General features: G+C 46.6%; 3 protein-coding genes across 7 annotated transcripts in view; 1 reads left to right on the top strand and 2 right to left on the bottom strand.

Annotated features, from left to right (window-relative positions):
• Positions 1 to 227: 227 nt before the first annotated feature.
• Positions 228 to 2,760, bottom strand: DPEP2NB (DPEP2 neighbor). The gene is made up of 2 exons (XM_012525592.4): positions 2,132 to 2,760; positions 228 to 1,158 (listed from the first exon to the last, which is right to left on the bottom strand). The coding sequence occupies exons 1-2, from the start codon at positions 2,196 to 2,198 to the stop codon at positions 854 to 856; spliced, it is 372 nt and encodes a 123-aa protein (XP_012381046.1). The 5' UTR covers positions 2,199 to 2,760; the 3' UTR covers positions 228 to 853.
• Positions 2,761 to 5,316: 2,556 nt separating this feature from the next.
• DDX28 (DEAD-box helicase 28) lies at positions 5,317 to 7,182 on the bottom strand. The gene has a single exon (XM_058279817.1). It carries the CDS (start codon positions 7,180 to 7,182, stop codon positions 5,560 to 5,562), a length of 1,623 nt encoding a protein of 540 aa, XP_058135800.1. The 3' UTR covers positions 5,317 to 5,559.
• The window catches only part of DUS2 (dihydrouridine synthase 2), a 38,164-nt gene continuing 27,588 nt past the window's right edge, over positions 7,167 to 17,742 (top strand). For 2 of the 5 annotated variants that reach the window (XM_058279822.2, XM_058279819.2), the window contains exons 1-2: positions 7,167 to 7,279; positions 15,864 to 16,006. In XM_058279822.2, coding sequence (XP_058135805.1) covers positions 15,981 to 16,006 — 26 coding nt within the window. In that variant the 5' untranslated portion in view covers positions 7,167 to 7,279; positions 15,864 to 15,980. Of the gene's footprint in view, positions 7,319 to 14,425; positions 14,520 to 15,863; positions 16,007 to 17,742 lie in introns of those variants that run through there. The other 3 variants (XM_058279818.2, XM_058279823.2, XM_058279820.2) reach the window with 3 other exon arrangements.

The raw sequence follows: 17,742 nt of genomic DNA, 5'->3' as shown, positions 1-17,742 counted from the left end.
TCTACACACATACACACACATACACACAGGTTTTTCATTTCATAAGAATCTGCCCGTGTCCTGCCCCAGTTCACACAGGTATCAGTGAGGGAGCCATGCAGTCAGAAGCTAAACCCAAGGGTCCTTCTTGGAGACAGAAGGACCGGGTACCACAAGTGGGGATATACTTTGAGGAACAGGGAGGTTAGGAGACTCGTCTTAGACAGGCTGGATTTCAAGTCAAACACTGTTATAGAAAATCACTTTATTAGGCAGTAGGGACCCCACTGGGGCCAGAAAGGGTCAGAAGTAAAGGAGCACGTGAGCCATAGGGGACTACTGTTCAACTCTCCAGTCTCACCCTGCTCAGGGAGCAGGTCTCCCTGGGTTTCTCTTTTCTGCCTCCTAGGACCCAGATGGAAGGCTCCCTGGGTAGCCACAGATTGCTTCTTTCTGGTCTCCTCCAGTTTCATGAAGCCCAGCTCCTCTTGGGTTCTGCCAGTAGCTACTGGCAATGAACAGCTCAGAGGAGGAGGCCCTATAGTAAACCCAGCTTTCTCTTTGCACCTGGTTCTTCTTCGGCTAACAGAGTGCAGACTTTTCTTTCTTCTGCCCAAAAAGGGTCTCTAGGGGATTAAGCAGAGGAACATTTGGTTTTCTTTGGTCCCTGGGATGTTCAAAGCAGCCTCTCATCCAAACCTCAGTTTCTTTGGCTCCTTGCCAATGGCTGGTTGGTATGGGAGGGGGCTCCAGGCTGGGGAAGGCTCATATAGAAACTCAGGTTCTATCTCCAGTGGTGGGCAGTGGGGGTCACTGCAGCAAGAGGCACTAGAGATCTTAGGCAGTTAAACATCTGTCCTCTCCGTTGAGTGGCTCAGCCAGCGAGCTTCTGGGGGGTCAGCCTCCTTCCACCATGCTGCAAATGGCGAATTTTGGGGCCGGAGCAACCTGGGTCTTGGTCCGACTGTGCCAGAACTCGGCGTCTCTTGGGACCCCGGCTGGGGCTTGGCTTCTCTGCTTCTGCCTTTGCTGGGGTGGCCACAGGAGCATCCCCATAGACCCGGTAGCCTCCAATCAGGCAGTATGTCTCCCCATGCCAGCCCACCTGGGTTTCACCACACCCTCGGTAGAGGACATGGTAGTGACCGGGTGTAGGAGGAGAAATGGGAGCCACTGCTGCTGGGAAGAAAACCAGAACTGATCAGTCAAGTTTGCTTTCCGGAGGGCTGCCAGGACCCCCCCTCTCTGTTTCTGGTTGAAGCCCTCTTATCTGTTTGGCAACACAGCTTTGGCCCGTCACCTCCACGGGTCCCCTTGAGAAAGGATATTGGCTGCAAAAGCAATTCTGTGGAGATTATGGCAGCAGCAGGGGACTAGGGGATCTGTTTCCCATTCCCAAAGAGAACACTAGAACCCCAAAACGATTGTGATCAGGACCCTCTGCGCATCTTTGGCCCTATTCATGCTGGCTGTTTCAACCACACTGAACTCTAGCCCTCTGATACTTTTATCTAGATTAGGAAAAGGCAAAAGTACTGATACAGAGTGACTAGGAGGTTCAGAGCCAAATTCTGGATACCAAGTCTGGGCTTGAGGCACTTCTCACATTAACTCAACCTCCTGGGACCCTTTCTTTGACCTCCAGTCTCAAGATCACTTCATCTCTCCCCTGGTTCTTCTGTTCCTTCCAGCTCAATGATACCACCCTTTTCCCCAGTATCAGTGGCTCAGTCTGGCATGTATTTGAGGGGACCCATGAGTGTTTTGACATGACAGCATGGTAAACTGCCTGGGTCTGACAGGAATGGCTCTCAACAGCTCTTCCTCAGACTGCTCTGTGTACCACTTGCCAACAAAAACAACATTCAGGAAAGGATGTGAATGGCAGCATCCTGTAGCCAAGGCTAAATTTGTAAAGTTTAGGACCTTTCTCAACATTTGCCCAGGGATGATACTTCACTTGCCCTCAGCAGGAAGCAGGAAGCAGGAACATTGCAGGTCCCTGAAGGAGCCTCTGACTCAAAGCCATTGGTACTCCTTATGGCTGGGCAAGTTCCGAGGTGTGGTGGGCAAGCCCAAAGCGACATGTGGCAGCCCAGTGAGGTTGTGTGTACACAAAAGCCTCTTAGACTGATGCCCAACCTAGGCCTACCTGCTGTGCTGCCCTCCCAGGGGACAGAAGACAAGTTAGAGTGAATATAGAAGATCCGGTCGGACATTCTCTCTCAGGCAACCAAATGGATTGGTATCTTGTAGAGAACTGGTAGGGAAGTTTCCCCGAGGCACTACGTTTGCGTAGTTACCCTTCCATGGAAACAGTGAGAAAGCCTGTGATGTCATCACTACCCAGTGAGGTCACATAGGAATCTGTGACTTGAGGGGCAGGCTTCAGGCTCTCGGGGTTTTGTGAAGAAGAGCAGGGTTGATACAGAGAGGCACCCTGTCTGGACCCTTACATCTGGTCCTATTCACCCATGCCCTAGTCAAGTAGCCACTCCTTGTGGAGCACACCTGTGGGGCTAGCACAGCCCAAGTGACCCAAACAAGAGAAACTCAAACTCTAAGACCTCCTTGAGGGGTACAAGATTAACTTAAGAGATAGCTAAGTTGTAAGGCACTGACCCTATTTGACACTTGAAGAGGCAGAGATTTGTATGGACTGGGAAATAGGAAAGCTTCTCAGAGGTGGGCCTGAAGAGCAAGTGTGATATGGATGTGTGGAGAGGAGAGGGAGGACCTTCCAGTTGGGAAAAATAAAAGCAGACAGACTGTTCTCTACCTTGTCCTGCTCTAAGTATGAATTTGTAGATAAGGACTCAAGAAAATCAAGAGGTTAAGGGGTCTACCCAGGATTACACAGGTGGTGGAGAGGTATTTTGCTCAATGGTAGTGGGTCAGTGAAGGCTTCATGTTTATATCTGACAAGGATGTGAAAACTAATCATGTTTAAGGGTGACATGACACTGGCAGAATGAAGGTCCCAGATGATTTCACAAAGTGGGAATGATGGGCCTATTTTAACATGAAATTCAAAACTGACAACCCCTATAATAATACTCCCCCTCCTTCAAAAAAAGACAATGACAATAAATCCATGCCCATGGAAGGAGGAGGTAGGTTTCAGTGGCAGCCCAGGTCAAAATGTCAACTGTGAAAAGGTACTAATGAAAGATGATTTGGTCCTGTACAGTGCTCAGAAGAGGAAATAAAACAACTCTCCCCTTACCCTGATGAGGCACACACTGGGGCACCACATTTGGCTCAGCATGGCCAAGAACTTCCTGGCATTGAGATCTCTGAAGATGGAATAGCCTTCCTTATGAGGGAACTCCCTGTTGCTATCCTTGAGTAAGCAGAGATTTGGGACATTTGCTTACTGGGGAGGGGATGTAACCAGGAGGTAAAGACCGACGGGACTGTTTTGGAGTTTGGGTAGCTCTGCTTGAGAGCCATAGCACCTCCTTTCACCTCAGTTCCTTGAGTTTTGTGTGGTACAGATGGATGTAAAGCCTAACTAGAACAGACTGCCTGTGGGGAGTGGTAGGAGAAGTGTGAATGGAAGGGTCCCAGGGAGGTTTTATCCTGGCAGGAGGGTCACCATGAGGCCACTCAGAAAAAGGAAGAGTACTGAGGGAGTCTGGGAGCTTCTGATCTGGTAGGGAACTGATACCATAGAAGGACCTGGTTGGGACTTTGGAAGGCAGTGCAGCATGGACAAAAGGTTTATCAATTTAAGAGGGTCATATAATCATGCAGGGAATCTGCAAAACATGGATTCTTGGGCCAGCCCTCAGAGCATAATCTGGAATGGGGCCCAGGAATGTGTTCCTTTAACAAGCTTCCTGGGAAGTTCTGCAGCAAATGGTCCATGGCTAGAATGACCAACTTATTTATTGTCTCAGCTGGGACACTTTTGAGGGTCAGAATTTGAGATATTAAAAACTACATCAGGAGTGGATGTGGCTCAAGCAGTTGGGCACCTGCTGCCCACATGAAGGTTCAAGTTCGGTTCCCAGTTCCTCCTAAAGAAAACAAACAACTAGCAGAAAATGAACAACAACAACAATCAAACAGATGAAGGAGCAATTTGGGGGGGAAGGGGGGATAACAAAATGAAAAAGAACACAAAAACTATACCAGGCAACAGATATAAACAAGGAATATCCCAGAAAAACAGCTGGCATGATGCTTGAGAATTCAACCTTTGGTGCAGACAGACCAGGTTCTGCTCTACCTACTCAAGCAAATTTTTAAAATCTCTTTTTACCTCAATTTCTTCTTCTTATAACAAGAGCTGAGTGTACATTTACTACGTATTCCCTTTTGGTAAAGCTTGTTCTGGGACCGTTGCTGTACTCTGCAACCTTATCCTTTATAGTGTGAGTATTTTTGAGTAATTTTGCCAAGTAATATATTTGACTCTCAATTATTCTTTACTTCAGGCAAAGCTTTTATAATACTGCAGAGACTGGAGCCCAGGAGATAATGAGGTTATATTGCTAGTTTTCTAAGACAGTTTAATCCTTCACCACTGAGAGATGGGATAGAAAAAAAGAGGTTGGAAATGCACACCAAGCAATACTTCTGTACCAGGCTTTTTTCTGCCAGTATTTCCTGAGGGATCTCAAGAGTGGCCAAGCTTGCCTTGGCCTTTGTTGGTGCAGAAAAACTCACTCTAAACTACTCAAACCCCCTTTTTCCTTGCCCTAAAAGATACTTTTGGAAGGCCAGGAAATAAAATCTAAATGGTTAAGAAATTTTTTTTTACAACTTTTTTTTTCTTTCCCCTTCCCTGCTCCCCTTTGCCCCCCTCCCCCAGCTGTCTGCTCTCTGTGTCTATTTGCTGTGTGTTCTTTGTCCGCTTCTGTTGTCAGTGGCACGGGAATCTGTGTTTCTTTTTGTTGCATCATCTTGTTGTGTCAGCTCTCCATGTGTGTGGCGCCATTCCTAGACAGGCTGCACTTTTTTTGCGCTGGAGGGCTCTCCTTAAGGGGCGCACTCCTTGCGCGTGGGCCTCCCCTACGTGGGGGACACCCCTGCCTGGCAGGGCACTCCTTGCACGCATCAGCACTGCGCGTAGGCCAGTTCCACACAGGTCAAGGAGGTCCTCGGTTTGAACCTTGGACTTCCCATGTGGTAGGTGGACGCCCTATCTGTTGGGCCAAATCTACTTCCCATGGTTAAGAAATTAAAAACACTAACAGAAAGTCTTTGTCCTATATGTGATAGTTTGGGGTCTGAATCTTCGCAGAATCCCCTAAATTCTACCCTAATGGTAATTATTATTAGAGGCGACTTAAACATTATTATGTACACAATGACTTGTTAGAATCATGACACGATACAAATAAAATCCACTTTATTTTTCACATGCTATGTGAAAGAGAGACAAGCACAGTAGCTCATCGTCCAATGCTGGCCAGCAGCTTACTTTCTGAAGGCAGACAGCAGCTCATCAGGCCCTCAGGGAGGTGACACGGTGACATGACAGTCTAGTATTTCCTATCAACAAGTGAACTCTCTGCACCCCCTCCTCCCCGAAACTCACCCTTTGGGGCATCACATTTTGGCCAGCTCAAATCAGGTTTGATAGGGCAAAGGCTCTTTCACTGAGGACTCTAGTCCTGGAAGGCTTCTCCTCCGGCGAGCTGCCAGCTCAATCTTCTGAACCAGTCTCACATCCCAGGGATGAGTCACAAAGCTGATGACGGTGCCTGGCACCTCACTCCCCACGCGACCAACCCTCCCTGCTCTGTGGATGTAGTCTTGCAGGGTGAGGGGGAAATCATAATTGACAACCAGTTCCACACGGGTGCTGTCCAGGCCCCGAGAGGCTATGTCTGTGCAGAGAAGTATGTCTTGAGAACGCTTCTGGAAGCACTGAAAGATGCCTACCCTCATTGAGGCTGGCATTTGCCCCTGCAGCCTTAGGTGTTGGATTTTGTGATCATCCAGAATATATCCTAGCCAGTTCACAGTGCTGGAGCTATTACAGAAGACCAAAACAGTTCCCGAGGGGCCAGTCCTATCCGCTCTGTCATGTTGCTTGAGAATCTGTACCAACTCAGTCACTTTCTCTGCTCCCTTCAGTCTCATAAACGTCTGCTTGATATGAGGCATGATGCAGTGGAGTTTGGAACTAGTGATGGTTGTGAGAGAGTCTAGGCTAGTGACTTTACTCAGCAGCTGGCCCATACCTCCGGGAAGTGTGGCACCCACCAGCACCAGCTGAGCTTTGGGATCCAAAGGGTCTTCTAAGTCAGCTGGGCTTTCTGCTATATTGCTCTTCTCCAAGACATACTGCGCTAGTTCCAGGAAGCTTTCATCCAAGAGTGTGTCTGCCTCATCCAATACCAAAAAGGAGAGTTGCTCCAGGATGAGCAGGCGACTTTTCAGGGCTTTCCACAGAGCCCCTGGAGTGGCCACCAGCACATCTGCTGGAGGTTGTTTGGACAGTTGCAGCCTGATTCTCCTCATGCCGTGGCCTCCCCCTAGTTCCCGCACCTGCAGGCCCAAGGAGCTGCCTAATGGCTGGGCCACTGCCCGCACCTGTTGGGCCAATTCTCGGGAAGGGACAAGGACCAGGCCCCGGGGAGCAGGGACACGGCGAGAGTCCAGGCTGGGTCGGACCAAGAGCCTTTGAAGTAGAGGTAGCAGGTAGCTCAGAGTCTTGCCACTGCCGGTTTCTGCGGCGCAAAGGATGTGGCGGCCGCGAAGTAGTTGGGGGATAGTGCTCAACTGCACGGTAGTAGGCCGAACGACTTCCGGCGCAGCCTCCTGCAGTGCGCGCAACACCCGGGGCTCCAAGCCCAGTTCCGCGAAGCTACCCTCGGACGCGACGTTCGGCAGTGCGGGCACCTCGCGTTGCGCGCGCTCAATAGAGAAGTAGTCCCCTCTCGCGCGGCGATTCCTCCACCCCCGCGAAGCTAGCGGCGCACTCTCCCAACGCCCCAGAGTGAGGCGCGCTGGCTGGCTCAACTCCGGCCGCCGCGCCGAGATCAGCAGCCGGCCAGGTCGCACTAGCACTGGCCGCAGGGCGCTCTGCCGCCCGTTCTGCCGCTGTTCCTGCCGCCGCTGTAGGGCCTGCGGAATGCGTACCACCGGCAAGGGCTCTCCGGAACCGGGGACCGCGAAGTTCCGTCGGAGCGCCAAGAGCAACTGCGGTGTGAGCAAGAAGAACGGCGTCCGCTGCAACAGAGCCATCCTTCTCTGGTTGTGGGAACGGCGCACGAGAGTGGCGTCAGGAGTGCGCTAGTACGGTGGCCGACTTGACTCATTAAGGAGCGGAGCAGGCGAGCCGGTGAGGAGGGGTGATTTTGTGAAGTTCAGCGGCCGAGAGGTCTGTTGGACCTTAAAGGGTAGCGCGATGTGCAAGTCTGGGAGGTCTTTGGGGGAAGGGCGCGTGATAGAGGCTGGGCTGAGGGCCGGCAACGGAAGCGGCGGTAGGGCCCTGGCCTTATGGTCCAGGAGGGGGGAGGGCTTCTGGCTATCGGGTGTTCTGCGATTCTCTTCGCCGCTGTGACGGCTTGTTTCATGTCGACCACGCGAAGTAAACTCCGAGGGTGTGAAGAGGTTTCCCCAGATGTGATCCACGTGCTTGTTGCCTGTCTGAATGAATGGTCAGACCTGGGGGCTGAGACAAAGGCCGGGAGTCCTAGATCTAGGTTCACCCTCCTCGAGGTCTTATTTATATACCAGACAACAAACCTTTAGCTTATTCTCGCTGTGAAGTGAGAGATAAGGTCTTCAGGCTATTTCAAGCCGACCCATCCCTTCACACTTTTTCCCTTTCTTTTCAGTCGAGGTTCACTCTCCACTTTCTTGTCACTCCTTTTTTACATTTTTTATTTTTATTTTTTTCACTATCTACTCCTTCAACTCATCTCCTTGTGGCCCATTCCCCTCAGGTCTTAAGTTGCTTGGATAGTGTTAGTCCTACTACCCTACTGAGTGACCAGTTGGTTATATATGGCTCTTGGCACATAGCCCCGGCAGGCAGAGTATTTTACTTTAATTCAGATATTCAGGTTGAAAAAACAAAACAAAATGAAAAAAACACTACCTCATTTATACTTCTTGAAGGAACAGGTTTGGAAAATGGACAAAAAATATTTTCTGTAGTCCACAGTGCCTGGCATGGGAGATGAGGTAATGTTTGTGAACTAATCACCTAGGAGGTTCTTAACATCTGGAGAAAGTGTTTTAATTTCATCAAATACCATTGAAAATATGAAGACTTGAAGTTTCAAATACCATTTTGATACATGAGTAGACTTTCTGGAGAATCATCAGTTAAACCAGGAGAGGAGTGAGTTTTGAGGAGTGACAGGTGAACAGACATTGGATAGAGCAGTGGTTCTGAAGTGGGGGACATTTGAGATAAGTAGGAGTTGGTCTTAAGGATACCCCCAAATTTTGTGACTCTATGATTCTTTTATGATTCTTCCCAGGACCTCAGGGCTCAGTGTTCCCTAGCTAAATATTTAGCTGCTTAGATGTTTGACCGGACAGGTTTTATCCATTTCCATGTGCCATTATCTTTCAGATATAAAACAAAGAATTGCTTTGCACCAAGCCAGAATGGATATATTAAGGACTTATCAGTAAAGAATAATATATAGGTGCTGATGCAAAATAGCAAAAGTTGGTTGGTTTTTATAAAGGATATTTATTTGGGGTAGGAGCTTACAGTTACTAGGCCATAAAGCATAGGTTACTTCCCTCACCAAAGTCTATTTTCACGTGTTGGGGCAAGATGGCTGCCGATGTATGCAAGGGTTCAGGCTTCCTGGGTTCCTCCCTTCCAGGGTCTTCCTTCTCTCTGGGTTCAGGGTTCCTTTCTTCCTGGGGCTAGGCTTCAACATCAAACTCCAACATCAAAAAACCCTCAACTCTGTTCTTTGCCATGCCTTTTATCTGCCCTAATCATAACTCAATCAGGGCCAGGTACTGATTAGATTACAAACATAATCCAATATCTATTTTTGGAATTCATACCCATATCAAACTGCTACAATAAGTATATAGGTATGTATTTGCTTTTGGGTTTTATGCAAATGTTTGAGGCAGGATAGCTGTTTATTAGATGGCTGCTTTCTCCTCATGCTTGTGCCTTTACAATATGATTACTCAAAGTCTTAAAGGGGCTAGAGTCTGTTTGAGCCTGTCATTACCTGTGACTCCTAATTTCTTCCTGTCACTCATCAGACACTATGTTAAGTCCCCTCTTTTCCTCCTATTCTTAGCAGATTCTGCGTAACCTCTAGTTTTTATTGATACACAAGTTTCATGATACAGTGCTTTAGAAGTAGGAAGGGCTTACTTATTGTACCAAAAGTTGTGAGCTCCTTGGGGCAGTGGCTTAACTTGATAGTATTTTTTTCTCCCAGGGCTGCTATGGTAACTCAAGTTGCCTGATTACTCCATAAGTTTTAAAAACTAAATATTTTTCCTTGGACCTCAGGTAATAGTGGTACAGAGTCATTCATTCATTCAACAAATATTTACTGAGGACCTTGTATGTCCCAGGCACTGTTCAAACAGGCAGTGAGCAAAACAGGCAAAATCCCTGCCTCATGTAGTTTATATTTTAATTTAATTGGTTTGGGGTGAGGCCTGGACATTGGTATTATAAAGAACCTTTGTGGAAGATTATAAATGTGCTCCTAAGGTTGAGAACCACTACCCACTACTATAAATGTAAGATTTTGGGAATTGTAAGGCATTGCAAAAAAAAAAAAAAAAAAGAGTGATTATTATTCCTTTACTATTCCTCCATGTTCCTACCTCCATCAGGACTTGTGCAAATGCTGATCATTCACTTTTGCAACATTCTACTGTCACTACTGTCAGCTCTTGTTCACTTGTCGTTGTATGCCATTTCCTTTCACCATCTTTCTAACCTAACTTGCTACTTCCTACTTTTCACCTTCCAGTCCATCATCTGTTGCCTGAGTGATCTTACTAAAGCACAGCCATGGCATGTCACCCCTTGATTCAGAAGTCATCAAGGGATCTCCATTGCCTACAAATTGTCTTCTAATCACTGTCAAGAATATGGTCCCAACTTCCTCTCCTGCTGCTTCCTTCCCTGAATCTTGTTCACTCGAGTGGTGGTTTCCATACAAATTGGATAAAGGTCTTATAGTCCTCTGTGGGGTAAGCAAGGGAGTGGGCTAGTAATTCATCTGCTCTATAACCAAACTGAGGTATGGCAAGATGCTTTATTTTTTAATAAAAAAAAATTACCTTTTATTTATTTTAATTTACTCCCCATCCCTCCCCCAGATGGTTCTCTTATCTGTCTTCTCCTTGTTTGCTTCTTTTCTCCAGGAGAACCAGGAACCAAAACCGGGACCTCCCACATGGGAGGGGATCCCCAGTGGTCTGAGCCACATCCGCTGCCCATGGGCTGCAGTGTCTGCTGGCTTTGTGGCATCTGCGTGTTTAGGTGCCTGCTCTTTGCCGGTGTGGGGTGTAGGCATCTAGCTCTCGTTGCAGCAGGTGTGGGCATGTCTGTCTTTAGGAGGCACCAGGAGGAACCTGGGACCTCCTATGTGGTAGGCAGGCACCCAACTGTTTGAGCCACATCTGCTTCCCTGCCAAGAAGCTTTAAATGCAGTTTGGTTATGATGGAAATCATCAGTGGCTGAAGCATTAACTATGTAGTTGCTCCTGTTGCCACTTCACTTATTAGTTTCTTTTTACAACAAATACTAAGCTGCTACCTCATGCTAGGTTGCTTGTTCTGTGGGAGGACTTCCATGTTGTTATGCTCCTAGGCCCTAGGACTGACAGATTGTTACAAGAGTATATTTTGTACCAGTGCAGGATTGAGCTCAGAGGAGGAGCCCTCACCCTGTGTTTGGGAGATGGGGGTTAGGGAAGTCTACCCAGAGGACGTGATATCTGTGCTGAGTTCTGAAGGGCTAGTGGGATGCAGTTGAGTGGACGAATAGGAATGTGACTCTTAGGCAGAGGCAGCTTGTTTAGAAGCTCCAGAGAGAGCAGGCAGGTTTGGGGAACTACACAAAGACTTCAGAGTAGCTGAAGATCACCGTAGGGAAGTTAAGTGAGCAGAGGGCAAATGAAGAAAGATGAGGCTTCCGTGGAAGGCAGGCGTCAGACTTTATATACCATCTTAAGGAGTGTGGACTTAATTGTAAGGTCAGTGGGGAAGGCTCCCAAGGATGGCAATGCTCTCTCCTGATTTGTATTTAGAATGACCCTTGTGGCTGCTGGAAGGAGCATGGATTGGAAGAGATGAGCCTAGAAACAGAGACTGGTTTGGAGGTTGTTGCCATACGTGGTTCAGTTGGGAAACGATGGCAGTGGCAGAGCCCAAAAGCTCCTTGAGGTCATTTTTTCCCATCAACACCTCACAAAGTACCCTGAAACTAAGAGCTAGTGGATGCTTGCTGGTTTAACAGTAGATATGAGAGCATATTGAAAATGTAAAAGCATACTGGGAAATTTTATGCTAAATACTTTATTTTTTATTTTTTTAAAGATTTATTTATTTCTCTCCCCTTCCCCCCCGTCCCCAGTTGTCTATTCTCTTTGTCCATTCGCTGTGTGTTCTTCTTTTTTTGTCCGCTTCTGTTGTTGTCAGTGGCATAGAAATCTGTGTTTCTTTTTCTTGCGTCATCTTGTGGTGTGTCAGCTTTCTGTGTGTGCGGCGCCATTCTAGGGCAGGCTGAACTTTTTTTCGCACTAGGCGGCTCTCCTTATGGGGTGCACTCCTTGTGCGTTGGGCCCCCTATACGGGGGACATCCCTGCGTGGCAAGGCACTCCTTGCGCACATCAGCACTGCGCATGGGCCAGCTCCACATCGGTCAAGGATGCCTGGGGTTTGAACTGCGGACCTCCTATGTGGTAGACGGACGCCCTATCCACTGGGCCAAGTCCGCTTCCCGCTAAATACTTTATGTGCCTCATCAAATTTACTCTCCACAGCACTCCTCTGACCTAGATTTTGTTGGAACTTCATCTTCTAGAAGGGTGAGGTACGGCTGGACTGGGCTAATTAATTGACTCAGAAGGCAGAACTGGAATTCAAATCCATGTCTGACTGATTCCAGAACTCAGGAACTGAACCATGATATCCTAAATTGCTGCTTTCTCTTATAAATGTAATATATCATTTTAGTTTTTCCTCATTTAAGCATTTTTAAGTAGTAAACAGGATAATTCTCTATTTAATCTTGATTGACTTTCATTTTACTTTTAAAGACCTTTATTTTTTAAAGATTTATTTATTTTTTAAAGATTTATTTATTATATATATTATATTATATATAATATATTATTATATATTTATTTTTAATTTCTTTCTCTCCCCTTCTCTGCTCTCCCCCGTTGTCTGCTCTCTGTGTCCATTCGCTGTGTGTTGTTCTGTGTCTGCTTGCATTCTTGTCAGTGGCACTGGGAATCTGTGTCTCTTTTTGTTGCATCATCTTGCCGTGTCAGCTTTCCGTGTGTGCAGTGCCACTCCTGGGTAGGCTGTGCTTTTTTCACATGGGGTGGCTCTCCTTACAGGGCGCACTCCTTGTGTGTGGGACTCCCCTACTTGGGGCACACCCCTGCGTGGCACGGCACCCGTTGCGCACATCAGCACTGTGCGTGGGCCAGCTCACCACACGGGTCAGGAGGCTCTGGGTTTGAACCTGGACCTCCCATATGGTAGGCAGTTGCTCTGTCAGGTGAGCCAAATCCACTTCCCTAAGGACCTTTACTTTAGGTCTTAGTTTTTGGGAAAATTGACATGGAAGGGACTAGTGTAGGTTTTTCCATTCACTAACTGGTGTTATGTTCAGTCTGAAAGACTTTTAATTCATGGGATATTGTATCCACCCAACTGAAGTTAAGGTTACTGTCTGAGGAAGAAATTGGGAGTATTCAAAATGTAATAGAGGAGTCCAATCCTCAGAAGGCATGGTGTAGGAAATTGAGAATGCGGGTCCAAAATGGTGATTTGGATGTGACCTCAGGGCATGGTGAGTGGTTATGACAGTAACTGTGAAAAGGGTGGGGGCTTCTTAGCTTTTCTTTGGATGCAGGGCAAGTTAGGCACCTCTGGCATTGACTGACTACTCTATAGGAAGGCATCCTCTTGATCACCATAGAGGAGTGTTCAGTCACAACTGATAAAACAACTGCTAAAGGCCAGCTACTGGGCTCAGTGCCACAGACCTAGCAGCGAATTAAGGAACATGCTTCCTGTCCTCCTGAAGTTTGTTGTCCTGGTGGCCTAGAAGAGGAGCTGGGAGTTAAATAAGAAACCACATCAATAAGCATGGCCACATGGATTATAACAGTTGCAGAGAAGCCCAGGGTATTGTGAGCTCATGTGTCCTGAAGCTAGATTGCCTGGTCATGGAAGCATCTCTCCAAAAAAGGCAATATTCGAGCTGAGACCTGAAGGACAGGGACAAGGAGGCCTTAGTATAGGTATTCATGAGTGAGTCGGGGAGAATGTTCCAGAGAGAACTGCAAGTGGGCAGGCCCCAGGGTAGCAGAGAGCTTGGTGTGTTTGATTTTAAAAGGAAGCTTGGTGTGGTTGACTTTAAAAGGAAGGCCAGAGCAGACAGAATGAAGGGGAGAAAGGTACAAGGTGGGGCTGGAGACGCAGCCAGGGACAGATCATGCAGAGCCATTTGAAGGCTTGGAGGTTTTTCCTAAACTTAACGGGAAGCCCTTGAAGGGTATAAATGGGGGAGTGATATCAGAGTTGCCTTTTTAAAATGCCATGCTGGTAATTGTGAGGAGAGTGAATAGGAAGGGGCAAGAATAGATGCGGGGAGACTCAGTAGGAGGCTGTGCTGAAGTCCTGGCGAGAGATGAGTGTGGCTTGGTCCACAGTTTTGGCAGTGGACATAGAGAAAAGCAGGAAGACTAGAGTTATATTTTGAAGGTGGTTTCAACAGGAGTTGGTGATGGGTTGGGTGTGGGGAATGCAGGTTAAGGATGAGAAAGTAGGAGAGTGGAGGTGCCACTTACTGAAAGGGGAAAGATTTTGCCTCCCGTGTACTGGCCTTTAGACTTTGAATCAGAGATTATTCCTTAAGGGAAGTTCTCCTCAATTCCGACCAGTCCCTTTCCTCCTGATGTGGGCTTCTATAACCTCCTGTAACAGCAACAGCTACTTCAAAGCATTTTGCCCAGCTGTAATTTCACACGTATCTCCTTTTCATTGCCCCTCTCTTCCACTCTTTTTTTTTTCCGGCCCCTTACCATTTTATCTCTTGTGCTAGCCACTGTGCTGGCATATTGTAGGGACTTGGGAGATATTTGTTAAATGAATAATTGAAGAACAGAGGAAGAGACTTGGAATGGAAGTGGAAAATTTCAGTTTTGTACATATTAGTAAGCGATTCCCATGAGACATTGTGTATTAGATAGTTAGAATGAGATAGAGATACTTTTGGGGATCGCCAGCATTTAGCTGATATTTTAAGCCATGGGATTAAATGAGTTTGCAAGGGAGAGTGTTTGGAATTAGAAGAGAAGAGGACCCAAGACTAAGAAGGAACCTCAACATGTGAGTAGAGAAGATGGAAACCAGCAAAGGAGACTGAAAAGGAGGGGCTGGAGAGGTGGGAGGGAAGCTAGGGGAGTGTGGGGTCAGGTAGGCCCAGGAAGGAGAGAGATCCAAGGAAGAGGAAAGGGTCAGCCATGTCATATGCTGTTAGTGAAGTAAGATGAGGAGAGGTAAGTACCTAGTAGATGGGGCAACATCGAGGGGATTGGTGATGTTAATCAGAGAAGTTTTGGCATAGTGGCCGAGGTGGAAGCCAGGTTGGAGTAGCCTGAGGAGTGAACAGAAAGTGGAGACAGTGAGTATCCATTTCTCTGAGCAGAGCACACTGTGCCAGCTTCAAGGCTTTCCAGGGGAGAGTAAAGAAAGTATTGTTAGAATAAAGAAAGTAATATTAACAGTAGTTATCTCTGAGACATGGGATTTTTCCTTTCTTCTTTTTTACTCCTATTGACTCTATCTCTAAGGTATTTTTAGAATGGGCCCACTTCTTACAACCTCCACTACCCTATGCCTGTCTATGCCACCTTCACCTCTCACACTGATTCCTTAATCGTCTTCTAGTTGGTCTCCCTGCCTTTACCTTTGCCCCCTTAACAGTCTGTTCTTAAATACAGCAGTCAAAGTTATCATGTAAAAAAATGAGTCAGATCATGCCACTCCTCTACTTGAAACCTTTTACTGGCTCCTATTTCATGGGATTAAACAAAGTCCTTAAAATGTCCTACAAGTGGTCTGATCACTGGCCCCCTATCTTCTTCTGGCTGTTATTTTATATATCTGCTGTCTGTTACTCTCTCTTCCCCTCTCTCTGCTCTAGCCAAGTTGGTCTCCTTGCAGTTCCTCTAATACACCAGGCAAGCTCCTGCCTTGGGGTTGTCCTCTGCTGTGCCTTCTTCCACCAGATACCAATTTGTCTAATGCCTCAATCTCCTTGAAATCTTTGTTCACATGTCAACTTCTCAATGAGGCCTACCTCGACTACTCTATTTAAAATTGTACTCCATTCCCAACATTTTCAATCTCCTCCTTAGCACTACTAACTTTCCAATATACTATAGAAGTTTATTTATTTACTATGTTAATTGTTTTTTCGTTAGTGCTTCCCCACTGGAATGAAAGCTCTACCAGAGCAGAAGGTTTTGTCTGTTTTGTCTCTCATGTATCCCAAGAGACTAGAACAGTAATAGGCATAGATTAGGCACTAAATCTGTGAATTAATGATCATGTATTATTTTTATGATCAGAGAAAAAGAAAACAAAATATGTATCGAAAGGAAACAGAAAAGCCTATCCTGTTTGGATATAACGTTTCTTCATTTGAATTTCTGTTTTCCCCTTCTTCAGCGCCTAGCAGAGGAAAAATGATTGTGAACAACCTCTCTCTGTGGTACCACAACAAAGTCATCTTAGCCCCTATGGTACGGGTTGGGACTCTTCCGATGAGGCTACTGGCCCTGGATTATGGAGCAGACATTGTTTACTGTGAGGTAAGAGGCTCCAGATTTTCTTTGAGAGCTTTTGCACAAGTGCATTCTCTCCATCTGTGTATGGGAGTGGCCAGGAGTTAGAGAGCAGTGTGGTGGAGGCAGAATAGGTACTCACTTCACAGATGCTGACTGAAGGCAGGAGGAGATAAACATGCATGAGTCTGTGAGCCCTGGGAAGGGCCAGGAGCCGGGGCAGAGTGGAGGCATTGTGGGACATCCTGTCACCCCTCCTGGATGGGTGAGCATGGTGTGGGTCACTGCCCTGGTCCCTGTAGAGGTCAATTTGTGAATGAACTCAAGCGTCAGGAGGAAGAGGAAAAGGACCAGAGTAAGGCATGGGAGCTAAAGGGGTTTGATTTGGGTAGCTGTATTAGTCAGCCAAAGGGGTGCTGATGCGCAGGACCAGGAATCTGTTGGCTTTTATACAGGGTATTTATTTGGGGCAAAAGCTTACAATTACAAGGCCCTGGCCTCCCAACTCAAGGTACCATAAGAGGTACTTCCACACCAAATGTCTGTTGCCATGTGTTGAAGCAAGATGGCTGCTGATATCTGTGAGGGTTCAGGCTTCTTTCCTCTTAAGGCTCCGTGAGCCCAGCTTTTTCTGATCTCAGCTGTAGGGTGGGGGGCTCCTTTCTTTCCTGACCTGCTCTGCTGTTCAGGGCTTTGGTCTCTTCAGCTGCAAACTCTCCAGTAAATGGTTCATTGCTCATCCTGGGGCCTCTGCTATGTCTATGGAGCTATCTCTTTTCCTCTGTGTTCTCCTTGAGTTAGTGTCCATTTATATAGCCCACCAAGGGTGCAGAGACTCAGACCTGCATGCCCTGATGACATGGTTGAATCAAAGCCCTAACCTTGATTTACTCAAGTAAATGTAAAACCGTTGAATTTAAATCAAGGGCATCATGCCCAGAGGAACAGACAGTTTACAAACATAATTAATATCTCTTTTTAGAATTCATAAATAACATCAAACTGCCACAGTAGCCATAGGATTTTCTGGTGGTAGTAGCTAGGGGCCAGTCGATAGACTTGTCAGCTGCTCTGGAGAATATTAAGGTTTCAGGCCCACGCTTAGAAAACATCTCTTACGAAAAATAGAATTATAAGGGTAGCTGATATTGGAGCGTGAAGGAGTATGAGCAGTGACTGTCAACTGGTAGTATATCAGAATTATTTGGGGAGCTCTCCCAGTCCCCACTTCTGATATATCCCCGTAGTGGGTATAAGAAGTTTAAAAAGAAGCTACCCACATGCTTCTGATATTTCCAGACCACTAAGTTTAAAAGCCATTGTGGTGGGGTGGGATGGAGAAATGAGTATAGCTATAAAAGGGCAACACTATGGATCCTTGGGATGATGGAACTGTTCTGTGTCTTGATTGATCAATGTCAATATGCTGGTTGTGATATTGACTATAGTTGTGCAAGATGTTACCTTTGGGGAAAACTGGGTAAAGGATACATGGAATCTTCTCACATTCTTCAACCGTATGTGAATCTACAATTATCTGAAAAAAAAAAAAAGGTTTAATAATTTTTAAAAAGTCACTAGTGTAGAGAGAAGGGGAGGATTAGGAGGGACCTTGGAGGAAATATGCCATTAGGCACTAAGTATGGAGGGGACAGAAATCAAGGGTAGAAAAGATTAAAAGGGAGAAAAATTGGCAGACTAAAAGAAGTGTAGTGTCAGGGAAGGCAAAAGTCAGGTCTGATAACTATTCAGATGATGTAGAG

This window comes from Dasypus novemcinctus, chromosome 18, assembly GCF_030445035.2.
Source record: "Dasypus novemcinctus isolate mDasNov1 chromosome 18, mDasNov1.1.hap2, whole genome shotgun sequence".
Classification (NCBI taxonomy): Eukaryota; Metazoa; Chordata; class Mammalia; order Cingulata; family Dasypodidae; genus Dasypus; species Dasypus novemcinctus.
This window is presented reverse-complemented; position numbering and strand designations above follow the sequence as displayed.